We start from the raw sequence: 22,238 nt of genomic DNA, 5'->3' as shown, positions 1-22,238 counted from the left end.
TTTTAAAATATCTGTTTGCAGTGCACTTTCCATGAAAGTGATACTTTTGTATTTCTTTTTGCTGCTAATGTACACTTTGTTATTTGTTAATAAATAATATTAAGTACATTTATATCTGCGTTAATTTGTTAATTAACCAGGCTAAATGTTTATGTCGAGCCTGATGCCTTCACTCACATGGACAGGTATACGCTTCATTCAGTCACCAGTAGCATCGGATCAGTATCTGCTGATATGCTCAGACCAGGTTTCAGTGTTGGATCGGATCGGGAAAAAACTGTTTTGGTGCATCTCTATGGATTTCACGTCATCTTTTACCTTTTTTTTGTTGGTTTGGATCCTCATTAGCTTCTGTGACGACAACAACACTCTTTCAGCCAACAAAAATGTATTTTCAAAACTTCAATGAAACTTCACATGGAGTGTTTTTGTTATGTGTTTTTTTTTAAAAGTAATAAAAAATACAAACCTTTTATTTATTCCTGTATTTCTACATTCTTTGGAGATCCTGAATGTTTGGCTTCACCTCTGTCTGTTTATGTGGACATGTCCTGTGTATGTGTTTTTTATAAACTCCTAAAGCAATCTCATATATATACAAAAAAATAAGAATAACAAAACAAATGAAATATAGATTGGGATGAAATGGAATAGGCAATTGTGTTCAGCAAACAACTGACCAATAAAGACAGAATATATTATCCTTTACTCTTGCTTTTTCTACTTCTGTGAAGTTGTGTGTGTGCGTGTGTGTGTGTGTGTGTGTGCGTGTGTGTGTGTGTGTATGTGCGTGTGTGTGTGTGTGTGCGTGTGTGTGTGTGTATGTGCGTGTGTGTGTGTGCTTGTGTGTATGTGCGTGTGTGTGTGTGTGTGTGCGTGTGTGTGTGTGCGTGTGTGTGTGTATATGTGCGTGTGTGTGTGTGTGTGTGTGTGTGTGTGTGCGTGTGTGTGTGGGTGTGTGTGTGCATTTATTATCCTGACCAATCCGATGGTATGGACCCTGAAGTGCTCTCTTGCAGCCACAGCGCCACCTGCTGCCCCGCAGAGACACTGAGTTAGTGATGAACGCGCTCCTGCAGCCCCGCAGTGAGTCAGCGTCCGAGCAGAGCTGCAGCTCAATACACTCTGACCATTATCGATGCATTTGTTTCTCACCTGATGGTAAAACAGGCTGCATTTTCTTTTTGACATCTTGATATTTTTTAATCTGGTGCTAATTTGTCTCTAAACGCACCATGGATCAGTTTCGTGGTTTATTTGCTAAACTGGATCAAAACGAGGATGGATTCATATCAGTGTCGGAGCTCCACGACGAGATGAAGAAGCATGGGATCCTCTCAGCCAATGGGAAGGTCCAGGTGATATTCTTATTATCTCCTCTTTTTTAAAGCATTTATGTGCCAGGCTGGGATTTAATCCATTCATTCATTCATTCATTCAGGCTCTAATCACCACAAACCTGCTCTTTTCCTCCCAGAACATCATCGATTCATATGACAAAGACAAAGACGGCCTGCTGGATTATAAAGAGTTCCTCAGCTACATGATGGACAGGGAGAGGAAATGGAAAATTTACTTTCATGACCTTGACAAGAACAAGTGTGGTGAGTGGGCACAGACTTACCTCTCTAAAGGTTTAATTCTTTCAAGGAAACATAAGAAAATACTATAAAGTGAAAGCTGAATATCCTACACACCCAATGATTTTTTTAAATCTATTTTTAACCTCTTGTTTTAATCTCCTTCAAACAACACACTTCATTTCTGAGAAGTCCTACCTTGGCACATTCTTTATAAACCATAAATGTGAATTATTGGACAAACTGCATGTTCAAGGTCACACACGGAAACACAGACATGCATACCACTTGTTTATTGTACACAGTAGACTATACACGGCACAGCACTAGCAGGCTGCCTGCACCTTTGCACTCATAGTTTACAGTATCACTTACAAGAAATATAACTGGAAGAGCGGTATACCAAACCTGTTTGTAATTGTGTGCATTTCTTCTCTGATCAGGAGTGATTGACCAGGAGGACATCATATGTTTGTTTAAGGAGTTAGGAGTGGTCATTTCAAAGCCGAATGCAAAAAAAATAATTCAAATGTAAGCTTTTATTTTGCCCACTACCCCATGGATTCATTGTTGTAGTTGAAGAAATATTAGTTCATGTGAATAACTGGGTTCGACTGAGTTGAGAACTTTCTTGTTCTAATGTAAAGTGTTGGCATTGCTGTATAATAAGGCGCACTAAGGGTATAATTGGGTAGTTTAGTAGTTTATAAATAGCTATATCTATTCATGCTCTCTGATCAGTATCATGAGCTACAATAAATACGTTAAAGCCTGCATTTAGATAATAAATGGATGGTTTGTGGCCCTAAAGAATCCTCCAGTGTGAACTCTGTATGGCTTATTATTAATGCTCTGTCACTTATCAGTTACATATTACTGATCAATTACCAGAAACCTCTAAAACCTTTATTAACATGCATTTTTGTAAAGACTTTAGACTCAGTTTGATGACAAAAACACAGCTGCTCTTTAAGATGTTTTCATTTAAGTGTGTAATGTTACAAAACAAGTGTTTCCCCACCAGGATGGATAAGGACAGCTCGATGACGGTGGACTGGGGTGAATTCCTGCACCATGTCATCCTCAACCCTGTGGACAACATCGGGGAGCTGGTGTCATCATGGAAACACAGTTTGGTAAGAGATCGGGCATCATCACGGTCACGGTGTGCACACGCTGTGACACGTCCCACTTAAGCACGCAGGCTGATGAATGTAATTACTCATTTAGTCTGTCTGTAGGTTTTCGATGTGGGTGAGAGTCGTGCAATGCCCATTGAATTCCCCGAAGAGGCGTCAGGTTTTGGTGCATGGAAGACGTTTGTTCTGTCAGCGGGTCTGGCAGATGCTGTGTCCCGAACTGTGACGGCACCCATCGACCGCCTTAAGACTCAACTCCAGGTCAGCTCCACTGCCAGGTGCTACTTTCTTAGTGAAATGCATGAGGATGTATTTGAGTTCACATGATGCATTCATGAGTGTTTGCACCCGAGAAGGTGTTATTGAACAGAAACCATTCTTGATCGGAAATCTCACATAAGGTTTATTTGAAAAATGTGAGAACGAAGAATATCAGATCAGCTGTTAAAAACTCTTCCAAACACATTAACTGACTTTATGTGAGGTTATCCATAGAAGTTGGGGTACACGGTGGTGTAGTGGTTAGCACTATCGCCAGCGAGAAGGTTCCAGGTTCGCATCCCGGCCTGGGCCTTTCTGTGTGGAGTTTGCATGTTCTCTCCGTGTCTGCGTGGGTTTTCTCTGGGTTCTCCGGTTTCCTCCCACAATCCAAAGACATGCAGGTGTTCGGTTCATTGATGTCTCTAAATTGCCCGTAGGTGTGAATGGTTGTCTGTCTATGTTCGACTCTATGTGCCCTGCGACAGACTGGCGTCCTGTCCAGGGTGGACCCCACCTCACGCCCGATGTCAGCTGGGATCAGCTCCAGCCCCCTGCGACCCCGACAAGGACAAGCGGTTGAAGATGAATGAATGAATGTATCCATGGAAGTTAGTTTAGTGGTTTTTAAACATGTGAAGGGATACCAACATAAATAGAAATATTGTATAGAAAAGGGGAAAAAAACTACAAACAAGAATAATAACAAAATCAGAATAGCATTTTTTTTGTTGCCAGTAATAAAACACACAATAACCAACAAAATATTTAAACAGTTTAACATGTCCGCAAAGGGGTAGTAAGTAGAATAACTAAGTTCATTCATGACCTTCAGGAACGTCACCACAATAACACAGTTAACACAATAACTGGAGCGCAGGTTCAACAGTGCAGTTTCAACAGTGCGCACACAGGTCAAAGTGGAGCGCTGCTTCGGGTTGACTGCCTCCGTTATTCTTTTCCATACAGCGTTTTTATTGGCCCCTTTTATTCCACACATAAGACTGACAAAAAAGCACATCTTTATTTTGCTCCGTCTCGGATGTCAGGATGCCGATCTCTGTGTCGGAAAAGTTTCTTTTCTTACCAGTGTGTCGTCTCTCCATGTTGTAACATGTTAATGACGATCGAATTCAGCCGCCGCATTTATCAAGGCCCGCTCATTCGTATGCTGAGATTGGTCAGATACGAATGTTTCATAAATCACACGTGGGTCCTGTAGTACGACCAATTCTGCGCTCATATCTGCGCCCTTTTTTACGCAAGATTGATAAATGAGGCCCAGTGAGTGTTCCTTTGAGCTTTAAACCCTGTTTCCATCAAACTATTTTGGTATAGTACCTTGAGAACTGTGCATAACCCATACTAAACACTAGATCTGTTTTTGGTTTCCATAGCAGACGGTACTCTTAAATGAAAGTTGGATTTTTACTGAATGTACTGCTGAGGACAGCCAGTGTTTAGGTACATGTGGCACAGTTCTAAAGGCACTATAGCGATAGTGTTTGATGGAAACACAGCTTTATTTTTGTGTTTCCATTGTCAAAAGTTTTGGATGTTATCAAAAAAGAACTACTCCATTCTGTCAAGTTTTTTTTGTTACCCCTCTGTTGAGAGCTAAAACACAGCCGTTTTATTGTGTTAATGTTCCTAAAGGTCAAACATGAACGTCTGTGGTTAAACTCACATAAAAGTCAGTGTTAGTGTCTTTGGAGGAGCAGTTAGCATCTGATCTGATATTCTTTTATGTAGTTTAAAGAGCCAAACAGCAAAGAGTGAAGCGATGAAGTTAAGCGAGAGTGTTCTGATCTTTGTCCAAACTACTGTCTGCTGTATTTGACTCTATCTGGGAGTGAAGATAGCCTGTTATCAGCGAGTCTACCTTGTTCTGTATAATTGGCCTTTTCCTGGTACTGGAAGAGCATCGGGTTTACCGCATGTGGCGAAACATTAACACGTATGAGAAAGATAATGTGCTTTTCAGTCGCAATAAGTCAGAGATTTTATATTATTGAGATTATTCTTCTTCAATCTGCATAACATCTCATAATGTTTCCCTGTTGTTGACTCAACAGCAGTGTCACATAGGTTATTACTTTATGCTTGGTTTCATGACGCTGCTTTCAAATAAACACGAGACTCTGTTTGTAGCATCTGTTCCAGCAGAACTGTTTTTCAGACGGCATCACATTGCTGCACATTACAACTGCTTATGAAAGGGATTCATGTGAACCTATTCCCTGTGTGCTCTGTAGGTACATGGATCCAAGGCCTTCTCCCAAGGCTTTCAGGAGGCGAGGGCAGGTGGTCTGCGGTCGATGTGGCAGGGCAACGCCGTCAACGTGCTGAAAGGAACGCCACAGTCAACACTACAGTGTCTTATCTACGCCCAGGTGAGCCTACACTAGCAGTGTGAATTATTGCTGTTTCCTATTTCTAACTGACAATCTCACTTTGAGCTTCTCTGCTTTGTCCAGATGAAGATGTACACCCAGAACAGGACCCAGGAGACTCTGACAGTGCAGCAGCGTTTCGGCTTGGGTTGTGTGTCTGGCACTGTGGCTCATGCGGCCTTCTACCCTTTAGAGGTATGAAGGTTTGCTTTAACATTCCTGTCCTCTTAGATAAGATAAGATAAGATAAGATAAGATAAGATAAGATAAGATAAGATAAGATAAGATAAGATAAGATAAGATAAGATAGTCCTTTATTAGTCCCACAGAGGGGAAATATCTAATTCATCTCATCTGATCTTCATCCGCTTATCCGGGGTCGGGTCGCGGGGGCAGCAGCTTTAGCAGGGGACCCCAAACTTCCCTCTCCCGGGCCACATTAACCAGCTCTAACTGGGGGATCCCGAGGCGTTCCCAGGCCAGTGTGGAGATATAATCTCTCCACCTAGTCCTGGGTCTTCCCCGAGGTCTCCTCCCAGCAGCAAAGTGGATAGCACACATAGAAGAAGCATCAATAAGAAACAATTAATTGTAGAAAAATACAGAAAGAAATATGAACAATATAAACACAGGAAAATATAAAAATATAAGAATAACAGGAACAATGTATACAGAATTTTTAAGTATTTGACATGTACAAATGTACACTAGTCTGTCAGATTAATTATGATTGCAATAATCATTGCAAAAAAATGACTAATCTGAATATTGTGGCGATAATTCTGTTGCATCGACAACTACGTATAGTATATTCTGCACTTGGGTGCTTTAGACCGTCATCAGGAAGAACATGTGCATTCATTCAGTCTTTGGAGATGATGAATATGAATATGATATATTTACATAATAAGTAACACAATTTTGAGGTACTTTACCTGAGTAGTCCATTTTTATGCTACTTTATACTGTACAAATACTTTACTTTTTACTCCAATACATGTATTTGATAGCTCTAGTTACTTTGCAGATTCCAATTATTAATACCAAATATAAATCAACGTATAAATTATGAAGTTTTGTTATAGATCAGGATGCTCAGTGTTATATAAACGAATTAAAATGAGTTCCAGCTGCAACATTCAAGTGATGAAAACATGAAACATCACTGATTCTAATCCAGTGATATAATATATATGATTCTGAAAAGGGTCATGCTGCACAATGAGCATGTTTACTTTTGGCACTATAAGAATATTTTGATGCTCATACTTTTGTACTTTTACACAAGTAAGATTTTGAATCGCAGGACTTTACTTGGATCAGAGTATTTCTACACTGTGGTATTACATCTTTTCAAGATCCAAGAAGCTTTATTTATCCTGAGGGAAATTATTGTGCAACAGTTTCAATACAAAGGTGGGAAAGGATCAGAGTTACAATAAGCTAACATAATCAAATCAAAATAAATCAAACAGTAACTAAGTGTGACTGAGTCATTCATTCATTCATCTTCAACTGCTTATCCCGGGGTCGGGGTCACGGGGGGCTGGAGCCGATCCCAGCTGACATCGGGCGTGAGGTGGGGTACACCCTGGACAGGACGCCAGTCTATCACAGGGCACATAGAGACGAACAGAGACAGAGAACCATTCACACCTTCGGGCAATTTTAGAGTCATTAATGAACCTAACACGTGCATTTCTTTGGACTGTGGGAGGAAACCGGAGAACCTGGAGAAAACCCACGCAGACACGGGGAGAACATGCAGTGCAACAGACATTGTGGTTAAACGTAGGTAAATACAATATACAACAATACGCAGCGTGCAGTTTAGCAGCAGATTGAAATAAAATAAGTACAAACTAAATAAGTGAGAAGGAGCGAAAAGTGATAACAGTGTTAAAAGTGTAGCAGCATTTCCTACTGAGGTAAAAGATCAGGTTACTTCTTCCACTGCTGTGGGAAACTATTATGTGCACAAAAGGTGAAAAAATACCTGCACACTGCTGTCTCATTGCCATTATTCATGGGAATGGAAGTATCACGTCAAGTATGATGAAAATTAATTGGGAAAAAGTTTATCTTTCGCTTTATTCAAAAGGTAACAGTGTGGGATGTGAAACAGATTCCTTCTTTTGCTCCTATCTCAAACTCCCTTTATGAGAAACTGATGTTTACTGTGGTTTCCTTTGTGACCTTTTCTATAATGCAGTTTTCTCACTGTACTCTAACCCTAACGTAAGCTGTGCAATATGCCTGTACTATGGGCACTTCTGCTTTTTGCACTATTTGGACTTATTTAATCATATTTATTCACTCCATGTCACATTTTTACAAACAAACAAAACAAGAACAACTGCACTACATCATGTGAATATGTACTTATGTCTATTTCTATTTCTTCCCTTTTTGAATTTAACTTTATCGCTTATTTTTGCAATCTTTTAAATCTATTTTTGCTATTTTTTATCTTATTTTGTAATATTCTGTTGCTGCTGTGACAAAAGAATTTCCCCGTCTGCGGGACATGAAAGGTTTTCTGATTCTGATAAACATCACAGTCACAGTCACAGATTTTAACACCAAACCTGACCTCATGGCACATATGCATACATATGCAAATGCAGGCCAATAGACCCTTCTCATGAACCCTAACCCGCCCGCTGTTTTTTTTAATTGACCAATCAACATATCATTAGCAAAATGGGCCATCATGCTTGTTTGTAACCCCTCCTTGTGTGTTATTATGGTAATACCTCAAGTGGGACGAGTAGGGCCCCCACTGACGAAACTTTGAACAGATGATTCAAGAAATACAGCAGCCACCTCACTAATGCTTTAAACTGTAAACCAGCACAACAATGACAGTTACCAACCACCATGTTCTGGACAGACACATTAACATGAACAAAATCCAACATTGACAGAAATATGCAGAACATTATTTTTGTCAGATTTGTGATGCTGCATGTACGCCTGGTCCTGTTTTATAAGTCTCAATCATGTGGAGTGCAGAAGCCTCATCTCTTCAGCCATGGTTAGCCATACATGGTTATAGAAACTTAAATGAAACTTGCATATAGATCGTTGTACCTGCGCACCCACTCATTAGACCTGTCAGTGAGAAACTTTCCCCCGCTGCGTCACAGTGGAGATTTTCTCCTACAGCTGCCGTTACGCACAGCTGAAGCCATTTGTAGTCCGCACCACTAATTCATCACCTGTTTCTGGAAACCGTCCAAATCTCAATCGTGTTATTATTAAATATCAGAAAGAGGATCAATGATTCATTTCACAAATGTTTAAACAGACTTTACAGTGTGTGTTTGAGGATCAAATGAAACATCTGTTAGCAGGGGGAGGATGATCAAATGTAAATAAACAGACTGGTGACATTTAACACTCGTGAATTATTTAAAAAGCAGTTTAGAAATGCGCCTAGAAAGGCAACCGCATAAAAACAATGTTACCCCTCTCTCTCAGTTTATAACCAGTCGCCTCCTCCTCATATCAAGTGTGTGTACGCTGGTGCACACACTCTTCCTAAACCTGTCTGTGCGGGTCGTGCTGAACCCGTCCATCAGTCGCTGCACAGAGAACGCTGCACGCTGTCCTCATTGCTGAAACATTTAAAATGAATGGCAACCTGTTTTAAGCCTCACTGTATGCTTTCTTAGACATCAGTGTGCATGGCATATCAGCTATTTTACAGTTGTGAAATTTGAAAATGACTTTATTAGAAGGGACCCTCAAGATAGCACCCCCCCCCCCTCGCGCTGAGACTCTAGCTCCGTCCCTGGGTAGTACAATTGTCATGTTAGCATAAAAGTTGGGTGTGTTCCTTTCTCCCTGGTGAAAGTTCACATAAAGACACGTTACAGTGTGTTCTGCATTGATTATGACGCTCAGTGAACTATTCACCCTCTAGGAGTTGAACCTTGAGCCCATGAAGTCAAAGTTAATTTGTGAAAACCTTTAATCAGTTTCCACCTATTTTATATACTGGTGTGGTTATGAGGCTGTTGAAAGACAATAGTTCCTAACAGATAACACTGATTACTTGCTGCTCTGTAATCAGCTCTCATATTGACATCTTTGGGAGTCTGAACTGCATTTTTTCTGGGTGAACCTAAATTCTACATGTATAAATAAATAAAATGAATAAAATAAATCAAACAGCCGTGGATAATCTGAAAAAGAAATGTGCGATGCATCCATATTTGATGGGTAAAGTGAGGCTTTGACAGGCTGAGAAATGGGACTTATCTCCTTTGTTTGCAGTAATCTCACCAATGTCTCAAATGATAATGTAAAGGATGTCAAGGGGCATTGAATATAGATGTGCGTGCATATATCATCTAAATGGATTGTGAAACTTATTTTGCATGCCACGGGCATCTAGTAAGGATGCCCCCTGGGCGCCTCCCTAGGGAGGTGTTCCAGGCACGTCCAGCTGGGAGGAGGCCTCTGGGAAGACCCAGGACTATGTGGAGAGATTAGATCTCCACACTGGCCTGGGAACGCCTCGGGACCCCCCAGTTAGAGCTGATTAATGTTGCCCGGGAAAGGGAAGTTTGGTGTCCCCTGCTAAAGCTGCTGCCCCCGCGACCCGACCCCGGATAAGCGGATGAAGATGAGATGAGATGACTTTGGGAAAAGCTTGAGTGATATTTAATTTACTTAAACACCACCACTAAATAAATAAATCAGGATGGAGGTGTATTACTCTCTCCTCATTTCTTCCCCACAGGTGCTGAAGGTGAGGTTGAACCTGCAGCAAGCTGGCACTTACCATGGTGTTGTGGCATGCGCTCAATCTATTTATAGACACGAGTCGCTGTCCTCCTTTTACAGAGGATTCAAGCCGAGCATCCTCTGCATGATCCCCTACGCAGGCGTGGAGTGTGCAGTTCATCAGGTGAGACAGAACACAACTCAAAGATCAAACACACGTTCATCCCAAAGATTTTTTAGATATTTTTTTTAACTCTTTTCTTCTTCTTGCAGTCGATCATGAACTGGGCAAAGAGTGATCCTGCCTACAACAGTGACTCCAAACTGTTTTTCTTCAGTTTTGTGGCCTTTGCTTCTGGACAAATGACCAGTTACCCACTGGCAGTGATCCGGACTCAGCAGCAAGCACAAGGTTAACGCTTATATTTCCTGTCACACATTTTGAGATTATTTGAAACTTGTTTGTTTCACTCAACTCCATTTGTCTTGTTTTGCAGCTTTCAGCTCAGATTCACGTCCAGTTTCAGGCGTCTTCCAAGGACTTATCGGGATATATGAAAGACGAGGATTTAAAGGGTATTATAATGGAATGGGAGCCAGCTTCGTCAGGGCTATTCCATGCGCTCTGATAAACTACACCTTAACAAGACAATTTGAAAATCTGGTTTCCTCAACAGAGTCTTGAGATGTTGCAAAGAGGTTTCTTTCTTTGGGCAAAGAAAATAAAAACTGTCAACTCTTGTTAATGTTAACTGAGCGTCCACAAAATAACTGGAGTCCTGGAAAAACTGAGAAAATGGCTGAAGATGTGATAATCATGTGAATGATTGAGAAAAGAAAGAAAAGAAAGCTTGAACGGTTTACCACTGAGCAAGAGCAAGAGACACAGTGAAGTTTTTCATACAGCACTTTACTGATTGACTTGAAATTTACAATGGGACAAAGTGTAATAATTTGACATGATGCTGGGCTGTGTAAATGGGCACATGCACTGAAGTGTGAGCTGCAGCTTACAATAAAATGCTATTTCATAACAAGTCAGAAATCTTCTTTTCCATTTATCATTACACAATGTTATGAGTTATATGTTTTTTTATTTGCATTTGAACTGAATGTGTCTTAGATAACAGGCGTGCAAAACATAAACATGTACTTTATTACAAATAAAGGCACATATTAAAAAGCAGTATAGAAATGCGCCTTTGATTGACATCTTACATAATAACAAAATCAGTGAAATTGGCAACCGCATAAAAACAACGTTACCCCTCTCTCTCAGTTTATAACCAGTCGCCTCCTCATCATATCAAGTGTGTGTACGCTGGTGCACACACTCTTCCTAAACCTGTCTGTCCGGGTCGTGCTGAACCCGTCCATCAGTCGCTGCACAGAGAACGCTGCTCGTTGTCCTCATTGCTGAAACATTTAAATGAATGGCAACCTGTTTTAAGCCTAAATATGTTAAATATGTTTACGAAGGGTTTGGAAGTCTGGAAAAATCATAAAAATATAGGACTGGGAAATTTATTTTAAAATTTGAAATATGTAGTCGTAAAACACATAGTCTACAAACATGAGACAATAGATCTGATTAATATCAGGATCAATTATTCACTGATTCTGTTTCTTTTGTTAGGATTTGTTGACAATGTAGGTGATTGACTGATTTGTTTCTCTTGTAAAGCACTTGAGGTCAATTTTATGTTATGAAATATACTTTGTAAATAGTTTATTAGTATTATTATTAATGAGAAAATATGTCAGAGCAGATAATGCAACAAGTCACAGTTACTAAAGGTTTACCCCACAATTTAACCTGAAACAGTCCCATTTGTGGCCACACTGGAAAAATACTGAGAAGTGAACAACAACAGGATGTGGTAGTTATCGCGAGAATAACATTTACCCGCGAGTTTTCCTGTCCAAATCCCGTGAATGTAACCGTCCATCTTGTCGCGCAGAGGAGGAGAAGAGCAGCGGATATGGCCGACTACAGCAGCGTGGCTCCCCCGTCCAATAACGCTGGTGGCGGCATGAACGACGCTTTTAAAGACGCTCTACAGCGGGCACGACAGGTAATAAGACCACTTCATCGAGATAATACACAAATATGTTCGAAGATAGCAGCAAAAGTGCGAGTTTTTCTTGTTTTTGTGCCGCTACACACAGCACCACGGTGGGCTATTAGCTTACAGTGAAGGGCTCACGTCACGACACAAGAGCGAGAACACATGTTAAAACCGAAGCAATCCTAGCTAAATATAGATATTTAATTACATAAATAGGATCAGATATCGAAAACACACACGTAATATCGTTTAACAACAGTCATCGGTTAGTTTTGATTGGAAGTATTGGCTCTCCTTTGTTGGCTCAGACTTCCGGGCGGACGTGTAGGCCGCAGCCAACGTGTCTAAACGCATCACACTCAAACAGCAAATGCATCATAAATGGTTGTTTTCTTTTTTATTTATTTTATTTATTTCCCCCCAGATCGCAGCGAAGATCGGTGGCGATGGCGTAGCGGCACCCCCAACAAACGAGTTTGGCTACGGGGGCCAGAAAAGGCCCCTGGAGGACGCTGGTGGGTATTTTCCCATGCCTAACCTGAATATCGGTCAGTGGCTCAAATCGATCTAATGCAAGTCTTGAAAGTTGATGCTTGCCTGTGTTTTTAGCAGCTGCAAAATTATATTTTCCTAGACATGTTATTACCTCGGCTAAATCTATAATGGTATTTGGTTTTATACTAATTTGTATTTACACTAACGAGTCTAACATATGAGTTAATTTTCATATTGTTGTAAGTTTTTAGTTATACAGTGTTAGTTATTGCATGTTTCTTAAAAGTTTGATTTTTTTTTTACACTGACTGTCCTCACAGCTGTTTCAAATCAATACCTGGTGATGGAAATGTATTTGGGGAACGAATATATCTGATCTCCATGATTTAATTGTAAAACTTAAGGGTGGGCAATGACTAGGCTTTCTGAGCAGTCATGGTTGGTTTCAGAAACAAAGCATATAATTAAAAATCAGCATCATTGCAGATGTAGTTTCCAGTTTATTAAGTACACCCAAGTAATAGATGGAGTGAACACCTTTTGGGAGCACTTTCAACAAAGGTTAAACACATAGAGCCAAACCTTCAGGGAGGTATGCATTATTGCATGACTGTTGAATTGGACTGCATTGGTTTCCACTTGGTGTATCTAATACACTGGCAATTGAGAATATATTCCAGTACGGGTGGTGGCTAGGCATTACATTCATTTAGCTAAATTTAGGCAGTGTTGGTGAGCCATTTTCAGATTCAGGAACAATGTTAGCAATGTGATGGTGGGTGTAATGATAGATACTTATGCTGGTTATTGTGTCATGTTGTCACAGACCAACCAGAGACGAAGAAAGTGGCTACAAACGACGGTAAGTGACCTGGAGACGTAGCTGTAGTTAGTTCAATATGTGTCTGTGATTTGTGATGATTCCCAACTTAAAGTAATTGGCCCAACAATTAGCATGAAGTGGAAATTTATCGTATGGGTTAAATGTAGATGTTGTTTATTTTCCCTCTAATGGACTGTAAATTCCCCCTTTTTGCAGCCTTTTCAGCAATGGGAGGAATGGGTGGTCCCCCAAGGTAGATACTCAGGTTGAATTAAAATATTTTTGTTTCCACATTTGGCCATTTATTTCAAAGTAACTAAGTTGTTGTTCCGTTCTCAGGTCAATATCGGAGGAGTTCAAAGTCCCCGATGGAATGGTTGGATTCAGTAAGTATTAAAACAAGCCGCAGAAACATCAGCTCAGCGTTCTGGTTTTTGGACGTAACATGGGCTGTCGCTGTAACTGCAATATCACTATACCGCCAGGGTGACGAGCAGCCGCACTATTTGCATGTATTGTTATTAAATAAATTTGTGAAGAAAACAAGTCAATGGTGAGATGATAAAGGCAGTACCCAGATTTCAGGATTCAGTGTAAACCAGGAGAGTGATGAAAGAACTGAGAAATAACCATGGTTGACGGCAAAGTCGCTTGTGTATGGTCTGTGATGAAAAATCATGCACCACGCTGAGATGCTGATGCATAACCCTAACCCTAAAATCTGAGACCTGAACACGAGAAAAGGAGAGCCAGAAAATTTAGACATGGTAATGTGCAAACTCTGTGCCAGAAATGTCCCTGTGAAATGGGCTGCTTTTCACAGGCTAGACTTCTAAATCACATTGTCTCAAAACAGTGTTTGTCAAAGAACCACACGTCCGACAATATTTCAGTAGCTCTCCGCCAAGCAAGGCAGCAGTAAACAAGCCTAAAGATAAATCCTATTTATATAGTATAATCGGATAAATAAATTTGTTTTTTATTTGTAAATACTGCACCCACTATTGACCCATTCTTATCCACCACAGTAGAAATTGCGTCACTGCGGCAGCCCTAACGCAACACGCTTTTCTTTACAGTTATTGGGAGAGGGGGCGAACAAATATCGCGTCTGCAGCAGGAGTCTGGGTGTAAGATCCAGATTGCGCCTGGTAAGTTTATATCGTGTAGTAATAGATCTGTAGAACCACAATACGATATAACACTAGGACATGTGGTGGTGGTTTTGGTTACTGTGATGTTTGCATTAACGGCTTTGTCTCTGTGTTGTAGACAGTGGAGGAATGCCAGATAGGTCAGTGACGTTAACAGGAGGACCAGAATCCATCCAGTAAGTTCACTTTTTGTCTCATCAAACGGTCCCCTTTAGGGAAACTCTTAGTTTTCATCTCTGTTTTTGTTGAGTCCTTGTCAGGTATTTTCAGACAGTGTATGACAGTCATTTTTCTCCCATCAGGGCTGCTAAGAGGCTATTAACGGAGATAGTTGAAAAGGGGCGCCCAGCACCGGCGTTTAACCACAACGACGGCCCGGGAATGACTGTCCAGGAGATTATGGTCCCTGCCTCTAAGGCCGGACTCGTCATTGGGAAGGGAGGAGAAACTATCAAAAGCCTTCAGGTAAGTGTCCAGTCAGTAGCAGAGTGATGGTGACCATAGGGGCTGTCACTCCAGCGGGGCGCACATTTGGCAAAGTCACATTCCGAATCTTCTCTTAACCTGCAGGAAAGGGCTGGAGTAAAGATGGTCATGATCCAAGACGGACCCCAAAACACAGGTGCAGACAAGCCACTCCGCATTTCAGGAGAACCCTTTAAAGTTCAGGTGGGTCCTCCTTCATGTGAGCATTGCATTTCTGACAGTATAGAATTGTACCTTTCCATTTAATCAAATATGAGCTGTCTTTGCTTTCATCCCTTTGTGGAGTTAATCCCAATCTAGAGACCAAATGTCCTTTACACAGCTCGTGATTTGTCTCTATGGAAACCAGCACAGTCAGTTGTAATGAGATAGACTTTCTTTCCTCTTCAGCAAGCCAAAGAGATGGTAATGGAGCTGATCAGAGATCAAGGCTTCAGGGAGCAGAGGGGCGAATACGGTTCACGAGTTGGAGGCGGCGGCGGCGGAGGAGGTGGTGGAGGCGGAGGAGGAGAAAGCTTAGATGTGAGTTTTTTGGACTGTCTTCTCATTCATCAGTTTGGAGAAATGGGGTTAAATCTTTCTTAACTCTGGTTTTATTTTCTGTCATATAGGTTCCTGTCCCCCGGTTTGCAGTGGGAATTGTTATTGGCAGAAATGGAGAGATGATCAAGAAAATACAGAATGACACAGGTGTCAGGATTCAGTTTAAACCAGGTGAGTGATCACGACTGCTCATTTCTGAAAATAGCTGAGAAACAACCGTGGCCAATAGCAAAGTCACTTAGAATGCAGTCAAAATGTGTATGGTCCGTGATGAAAAATCATGCACCACGCTGAGAAGCTGATGTATAACCCTAACCCTAAAATCTGAGACCTGAACACATGGCTATGGTACAATGCTAGACAAGTCATTTTAAGCCCAGCAACATTAGTTTAGTCTCCTATTTTAACAAATATTTCTCCCTGCAGATGACGGCAGCACACCAGACAGGATAGCACAGATCATGGGTCCCCCTGACCAGGCTCAGCACGCAGCAGAAATTATATCCGATCTGCTGAGGAGCGTCCAGGCCGGCGGGCCTCCAGGACACGGCGGTGGTGGCGGCGGCAGAGGTCGTGGTCGCGGGCAGGGCAACTGGAACATGGGCCCCCCTGGTGGCCTCCAGGAGTTTACCTTCACTGTCCCAACGATGAAGACCGGCCTCATCATTGGAAAAGGCAAGTGACCCCTCTACAGTATTAAGTTCATTCATATCTGTGTTAAAACTAAACAGACTTCATTACAACACAAAATATTGATAAAAGGAGAAAAATTTAAAGCAAAACCAGCTAATTGGAGTTTTCAGACAGAGTAGAAAATTTAACTGATGCTTTTCTGAAAACTCAACATTACACACGTTTATTAACCTACACATATTTTCTAGCTGGGGTACATGTTAACAGCATGCCAAGATGTTTACTGTTAACGGTTTTGTCCTCTACACTTCTGACCTTAAGGGGAATTCCAGGTAAATGTATTTGCTCTAGTCGGAAAACCAGATGTACTTTGCTGGTTTGGGAACGACAATGGCGAGATGATAAAGACAGTACACACATTTCAGGATTCAGTGTAAACCAGGAGAGCGATGAAAAGAACTGAGAAACAAGCGTGGCCGATGGCAAAGCTTGTGTATGGTCTGTGATGAAAAATCATGCACCACGCTGAGATGCTGATGCATAACCCTAACCCTAAAATCTGAGACCTGAACACAAGAAAAGGAGAGCCGGAAAATTTAGACACGGTAATATGCAAAAATGTCCCTGTGAAATGGGCTGCCTTTCATGCTGCTATAAAAGTACATTAACTGTCCACAGGCTAGACTTCTAAATCACATTGTCTCGAAACCTACACATATTTTCTAGCTGGGGTACATGTTAACAGCATTCCAAGATGTTTACTGTTAACGGTTTTGTCCTCTACACTCGTCTTCTGACCTTAAGGGGAATTCCAGGTAAATGTATTTGGCTGTTGTGGTTAATGTTTGTTTCCGAACTCTTCAGGTGGTGAGACAATCAAGGGCATCAGCCAGCAGTCCGGAGCCAGAATCGAGCTGCAGAGGAACCCTCCGCCCAACGCCGATCCCAACATCAAAATGTTCACAGTTCGGGGCTCCCCTCAACAGATCGACTACGCCAGGCAGCTGGTGGAGGAGAAAATTGGGGTGAGACACTATAACCTTGTTTCCACCAAGCAGTGCAGTTTGTCGCACAACAGTTATTAAGTGTTTCCATTGTCGAAAGTTGTGGATGATGCCAATAGAACCGGATCGACCTGTCCCTTTTTTATTTTGTTACCCCTCTGTTGAGGTTCCTAGCACACTGATCTGAGAGTGCATATACTGCAGTCCTCAATTGGTCCAGATGTTATTCTGCATAGTCGGCCAATCCCCGGGGGGTTAAAAGATTTTTAAGCTTGTTTCTCAGCGTGTGGCTCTTAACATCCAGTAATAACCCCGCCTACATTTAAAGAGTGCTGTCTGGGGTGGAAATGCAAAACAAATCTATTGTTTAGGTGAATGTTTGCAAGTATAGAGACTTCCTTTTATTAGATTTACTAACAAGGAAATGTTTCCATGTTTTCAGGGACCAGTCACTCCTATGGGTGGCCCACATGGTCCACATGGAGGTCCAGGCCCACATGGTCCTCCTGGACCACCCGGCCCCCCTGGGGCTCCCATGGGTCCATACAACCCTGGCCCGTACAACCAGGGACCCCCAGGACCACAGTGAGTACACTTGCCACTTGTTTACCTCATCTGTAAAGCTCTTGTGATTAAATAATATTTGCACAAGTGAAGGTGTGTGGAAGTTAATAGTTATTTATTTTTCTTTCATCAGCGGTCCACCAGCGCCATACCAGCCTCAGGGATGGGGCAATGGCTACCCACACTGGCAACAGGGACAACCTGATCCGAGTAAGTGCACGTATCAGTTGACATGCTGTTACATTTGATGTTTGACTGAAATTGAAAAGCTATTCATGATTATGCTCTTGCATGATCCGTTAGAAGTCAGAAACTCAGATTAAGTGCATTGATAGACAGCTATGACTGCATTTTTATAGCTCTGGTCTTTGCCTTCGATTGCTAATTGGTTTTGTTTTGCGCAAGATAAAGCAGCAGCAGATGCCAACGCAGCAGCATGGGCAGCTTACTACGCTCAGTACAGCCAGCAGCCGCAGGCCCCCATGACACCGACAAGTGGAGCCCCTGGCACGACTCAGACCAACGGCCAAGGTGACTGAAGTTTCTCAATCCAGTGTCTGTGCTTCTAGAAGAAGCAGAACCTGTTGAGACAAGAGTAGAGCAGTGTAGCTTATTAGCTTTACTTAAGCAGTGTTCTGTGCCCGCGTCATCCTGGTGTCCCCAAACGGGAAACCAATTGGTTTGGTTCCATCTTTTTAAATGACTTTGCTTTTGCGGTGCACGTAAAAAACAAATTTTTTTCAACACCCCAGGGACAGAATAGTTTTCCTCCATCATCCCTAAGCTGAAGAAATACCCGACCCAGGCAGGTGGAGGTCAAGTGACAGAGAGCGAGTCACTAATTACAAGTTACGGTGTTTTTTTAACAGGTGACCCAAAGGCTGCAGGTCAGAGTGGACAGGCAGATTACTCCAAGGCCTGGGAGGAATATAACGAGAAAACGGGTATACGAACATAGTTTCAGTGTACACCTATTAACACAAGACAGTCTAAACAGCGTCCGGGCGTTCAGTCAGCCTCTCTTTCAGGTCGGGGTTTTTGACCGTACTGCTGGCCTGCTGTGGAGCATGTTCAGTGTGCCTCCACTTGGTTCGATATTTGACGCCTGTGCCGTTTAGACTGTAACACCTTTTGACTTATCTACAGGACTGAGCTGTCGACACAGAATCACCATTTATGAGCTTAGACAAGCTTATTTTTGAGACTATCACAGGGCTTCATCAACATTGATGGCAGAGCTTTGTCATGCGCCGTGAATGTGTTACTGCTTTACTGCTACTGAACGTGTGTAGAGTTAAATAAAGCAACATGTTTGATTTGTGGGTCATGGATCCAAGCCATGTAGGATCAATGTTGTGCTATGTTTGTTTTTCAGCTTATATTTAACACTTGGATGCACTGACATGTTTTTTCCTTCTCCTTGCAGGTCAACAGAGTCAACAAACTCCAGACTACACAAAGGCCTGGGAGGAGTATTACAAGAAACAAGGTCGGTACTCCTGTTTGTGTAATCAGACTTAATACCGAGATCACTCTTCATTCATTGACCATTGTTAGTCCCCATCCTAAAGCTTTTATTTCAAGTTGCTCAACCACTGTTACAGATGCATCAAGTTAAATTGAAGGCAGTGTATACATTCAAATCTGTTCTGAGTGTTAAATCAATACATTTATAACGTAAAACCACTGAGCTGCACCACTATATCAGTGCTGCCTGATTTTTTTCATTATGAAACGCTGCAGCTCAGTTAAAGGCGTGTATGGCAAATAATATAGGAATTAAGTGTGATCTTGGTGTTTAGAGTAAGGTTCTGTGATGGATAATATGTCATGTCTGTAGCCTCTTTAGCTCTGAGATGAAAGTTTCTAACGTTGAAGGGCGGCTGTGTTGCTCTAGCAGCCCTCTGTTGTAGAGTGGCTGCTCTCCAGCTGCCCAACAGAAAGGCAGAAGGTTTCTGTCCCGCCACCCGAAGAAAGGGGTGGTGGGTTCGTTCCCCTTCCAACAAAATGGTCTCTCTAACTAGACATGTACTGTTAAGGCTCTTTCATGCTCCCATTTTGTGCTTAAAAAGAGACGTAGGTTATCAACGTTCGACAGTTCATCACTGCTTTCATGCGTCCTGTACGTTGGAATGGACTTTGAGCAAGATATCCTCTTGAGGGCGTCACTCAGATTCAAAAGTTAATTCAATAAAGTTTGACAACAACAAACATGGCGATACTGATCCTGCGTCTAATGAGAAGGTGGCAAAATGGCAGACAATGTTGTAGACCGCGGTGGTCTGTGAGAGACTGAATACATCGCAGATCGTGGACGGAGAATTCCACTCATTAGTTTTACAGATGAGAGAAATGGTTGACTAACGTCACTTTCAGTATTTCAGGATGTCCGTCAGGGCGCTCGATGACTTGCTCGCTCCTGCTATTCACAGCACGTTTTTGTGTAAAATGCCCGACACTGCCCCCGCGATTTCCGTTGGTACTTCAACGTTTTGTCCATATTGGTACGGATCCACAAGATGCAGGATATGTGCAAATAGGTGAACTAAATGTATGCAGACGGACGGAGCCTTCTTCCGTATGCGTATCTAACGTAGAGCAGGAATGAGCCTTTGTCATCTGGATGTTTGTTTTTGGAAATGTATAGTAGCAGTTGAAAGTATTGGGATGCATAGGAAAGTCTGTTAGCTGTTAGCTTTTAACTTGCTGGTTAACTGTCCACACTACAGTGATCCTAAAGTGGCTCGCTTTCCCGAAGCTCATTTGCCGTTCCAACAAGCTCTCTCTTGTTTTACCCTCCAGGTCAAGCGGCCCCTCAGGCCACCGCAGCAGCAGCAGCCGCCGCCACCCAGCCTGGAGGCCAGCCAGACTACAGCGCTGCCTGGGCGGAATACTACCGCCAACAGGCCGCTTACTACGGCACGGCCAACCCTCAGGCGATGGGTGCAGCACCACAAGCCCCTCAGGTACACCCCCAATAAGAATCTGCCCTCAACATCCACTGAATACTCAATTCTTTTGTGCCCTAACCTCGTTACTCCCTCAGGTTTCACAGGGCGTCAGTGGCCGCAGCAGCTTCACACACTTAACCAAAAACTATTTCCTCCCTTAACAGGTTTTTAGCTTTTTATTTTGGGAAGCTGAGTCCACTGTTTCCGCTGTTAACATGCAATGTATCTTCTATGTATTTCTTCTGCACAGGGCCAGTAATGTGAAGTGGACATAAAGTAAATGCTACATTGTCGAAAACAAAATCCTTTGTTAAATGTTTGGATGCAGACGCCTTGATGAAGATCTTAAATTTCCTTGGTTTGAAAGTGTTTCACATAGATGGCAGATTACCCGGCGAACACGTCCTCTTCCTTTTTTTTTGTTTTCCTTTTTTTCTTTTTCTCCTTGTAAATGCTTTGTTTTTAGTGAGGTAATTATACATATGGTCATTCCAGCCCTGTATCTACATTCAATGTGGTTAGAACTCATGTTCATTAAACTGTAGACATTACCATGTAAATCATCTCAGTTTTAAAATGCTATTGCCTGTTGTGTTTTTGCAATAAAACAAACTGAAACCTCCTGTGTTGGTAAGTTGGGGTGGTTTTAAACTAGAAGGGTTAAGAGGGAGTTCATGTTGTTTTTTGTTTTATGGGGAGAAAGTTTGTAAGCCCAGGTCCAGGTGTGGGTTTAATGCTCTAAAATGGTTGACTCAAAGTTGTGCTGTCCTGTCTCTCTCCAACTGTCTATAAGGCTCATAGATACATTATGTGCGTGCAGTGATCCTGAGTTGTTCAGACCAACAGACGTCCTTGTTGATAGACATATTTTTTACTCTTGTTTTCTGACTTTGCTCTGACTTCAGCCGTAGACTGATGTTTGTCATAAGAAAGTTGACAGCTATCTATGTACCGTAACTCATGCATTAACTGCGTCGCTGTGGCCCTCCTCTTTTTTTAAAAACAAAAATGGTTTGTTGACATTGTTGAGGTAGTATGCTCTGTATTTTGCCTTGATATAGACACTTCCTCCTCCACAGGCAAGTTTAGAAAAGCGGTAAGCAAGTATTTTTCCTTAAAAGAAAAATGTGGTTGCAAGAAATGTTGCATATTTTTTAGTGTTATACATATTTGTGCTGTTCTTCTTCCAGGACAGTCAGGTAAATTGCCACTGTATCAAATGCATTGAAACGTTTTTTTGTCTTGCCCATTTCAAATTGCGAACTAACTCATGTATAAATTTGTTTTATAAAAATGTTTTTTTAATATAAAAACATTGCAAAAAATCGTTTTTGCTGTCCCCATTCTGTTAGTGTTTATCCAATATAAGACATAGATGTTGTAGGGTCGGGGCTGGCTAAGCAGTCTTCATC

General features: G+C 41.8%; 2 protein-coding genes across 4 annotated transcripts; both read left to right on the top strand.

The window, feature by feature from the left end:
* Positions 1 to 1,235: 1,235 nt before the first annotated feature.
* slc25a24l (solute carrier family 25 member 24, like) lies at positions 1,236 to 10,789 on the top strand (the record flags this gene model as incomplete). Its single annotated transcript, XM_083928919.1, has 10 exons — positions 1,236 to 1,358; positions 1,478 to 1,604; positions 2,024 to 2,111; positions 2,605 to 2,716; positions 2,822 to 2,980; positions 5,233 to 5,370; positions 5,455 to 5,565; positions 10,121 to 10,288; positions 10,378 to 10,516; positions 10,602 to 10,789. The coding sequence occupies 10 exons, from the start codon at positions 1,236 to 1,238 to the stop codon at positions 10,787 to 10,789; spliced, it is 1,353 nt and encodes a 450-aa protein (XP_083785045.1).
* Positions 10,790 to 12,046: 1,257 nt separating this feature from the next.
* On the top strand, positions 12,047 to 21,449 carry fubp1 (far upstream element (FUSE) binding protein 1). Of its 3 annotated transcripts, XM_083928933.1 has the most exons (19): positions 12,047 to 12,179; positions 12,598 to 12,688; positions 13,495 to 13,530; positions 13,708 to 13,744; positions 13,831 to 13,877; positions 14,571 to 14,642; positions 14,764 to 14,821; positions 14,948 to 15,110; positions 15,216 to 15,314; positions 15,522 to 15,653; positions 15,743 to 15,845; positions 16,101 to 16,349; positions 17,172 to 17,332; positions 17,754 to 17,896; positions 18,009 to 18,085; positions 18,281 to 18,406; positions 18,745 to 18,819; positions 19,302 to 19,364; positions 20,678 to 21,449. In XM_083928933.1, the coding sequence occupies exons 1-19, from the start codon at positions 12,087 to 12,089 to the stop codon at positions 20,854 to 20,856; spliced, it is 2,004 nt and encodes a 667-aa protein (XP_083785059.1). In that variant the 5' UTR covers positions 12,047 to 12,086; the 3' UTR covers positions 20,857 to 21,449. The 3 variants fall into 3 exon arrangements, with proteins under 3 accessions (XP_083785059.1, XP_083785057.1, XP_083785058.1); XM_083928931.1 differs by lacking the exon at positions 18,745 to 18,819; XM_083928932.1 differs by lacking the exon at positions 18,745 to 18,819 and having other exon boundaries at positions 12,058 to 12,179; positions 12,598 to 12,721.
* Positions 21,450 to 22,238: the final 789 nt, after the last annotated feature.

This window comes from Echiichthys vipera (assembly GCF_963691815.1).
Source record: "Echiichthys vipera genome assembly, chromosome: 15".
NCBI classification, from domain to species: domain Eukaryota; kingdom Metazoa; phylum Chordata; class Actinopteri; order Perciformes; family Trachinidae; genus Echiichthys; species Echiichthys vipera.
This window is presented reverse-complemented; position numbering and strand designations above follow the sequence as displayed.

Bases quoted from the DNA above. Each gene is read 5' to 3' on its own strand.
- fubp1 (XM_083928933.1), top strand. From the start codon at position 12,087: ATGGCCGACTACAGCAGCGTGGCTCCCCCGTCCAATAACGCTGGTGGC. The intron at 15,654-15,742 runs GTGAGTTTTTTG...TCTGTCATATAG, and splicing joins GAGGAGGAGAAAGCTTAGAT to GTTCCTGTCCCCCGGTTTGC. The intron at 18,086-18,280 runs GTAAGTGCACGT...GTTTTGCGCAAG, and splicing joins ACAGGGACAACCTGATCCGA to ATAAAGCAGCAGCAGATGCC.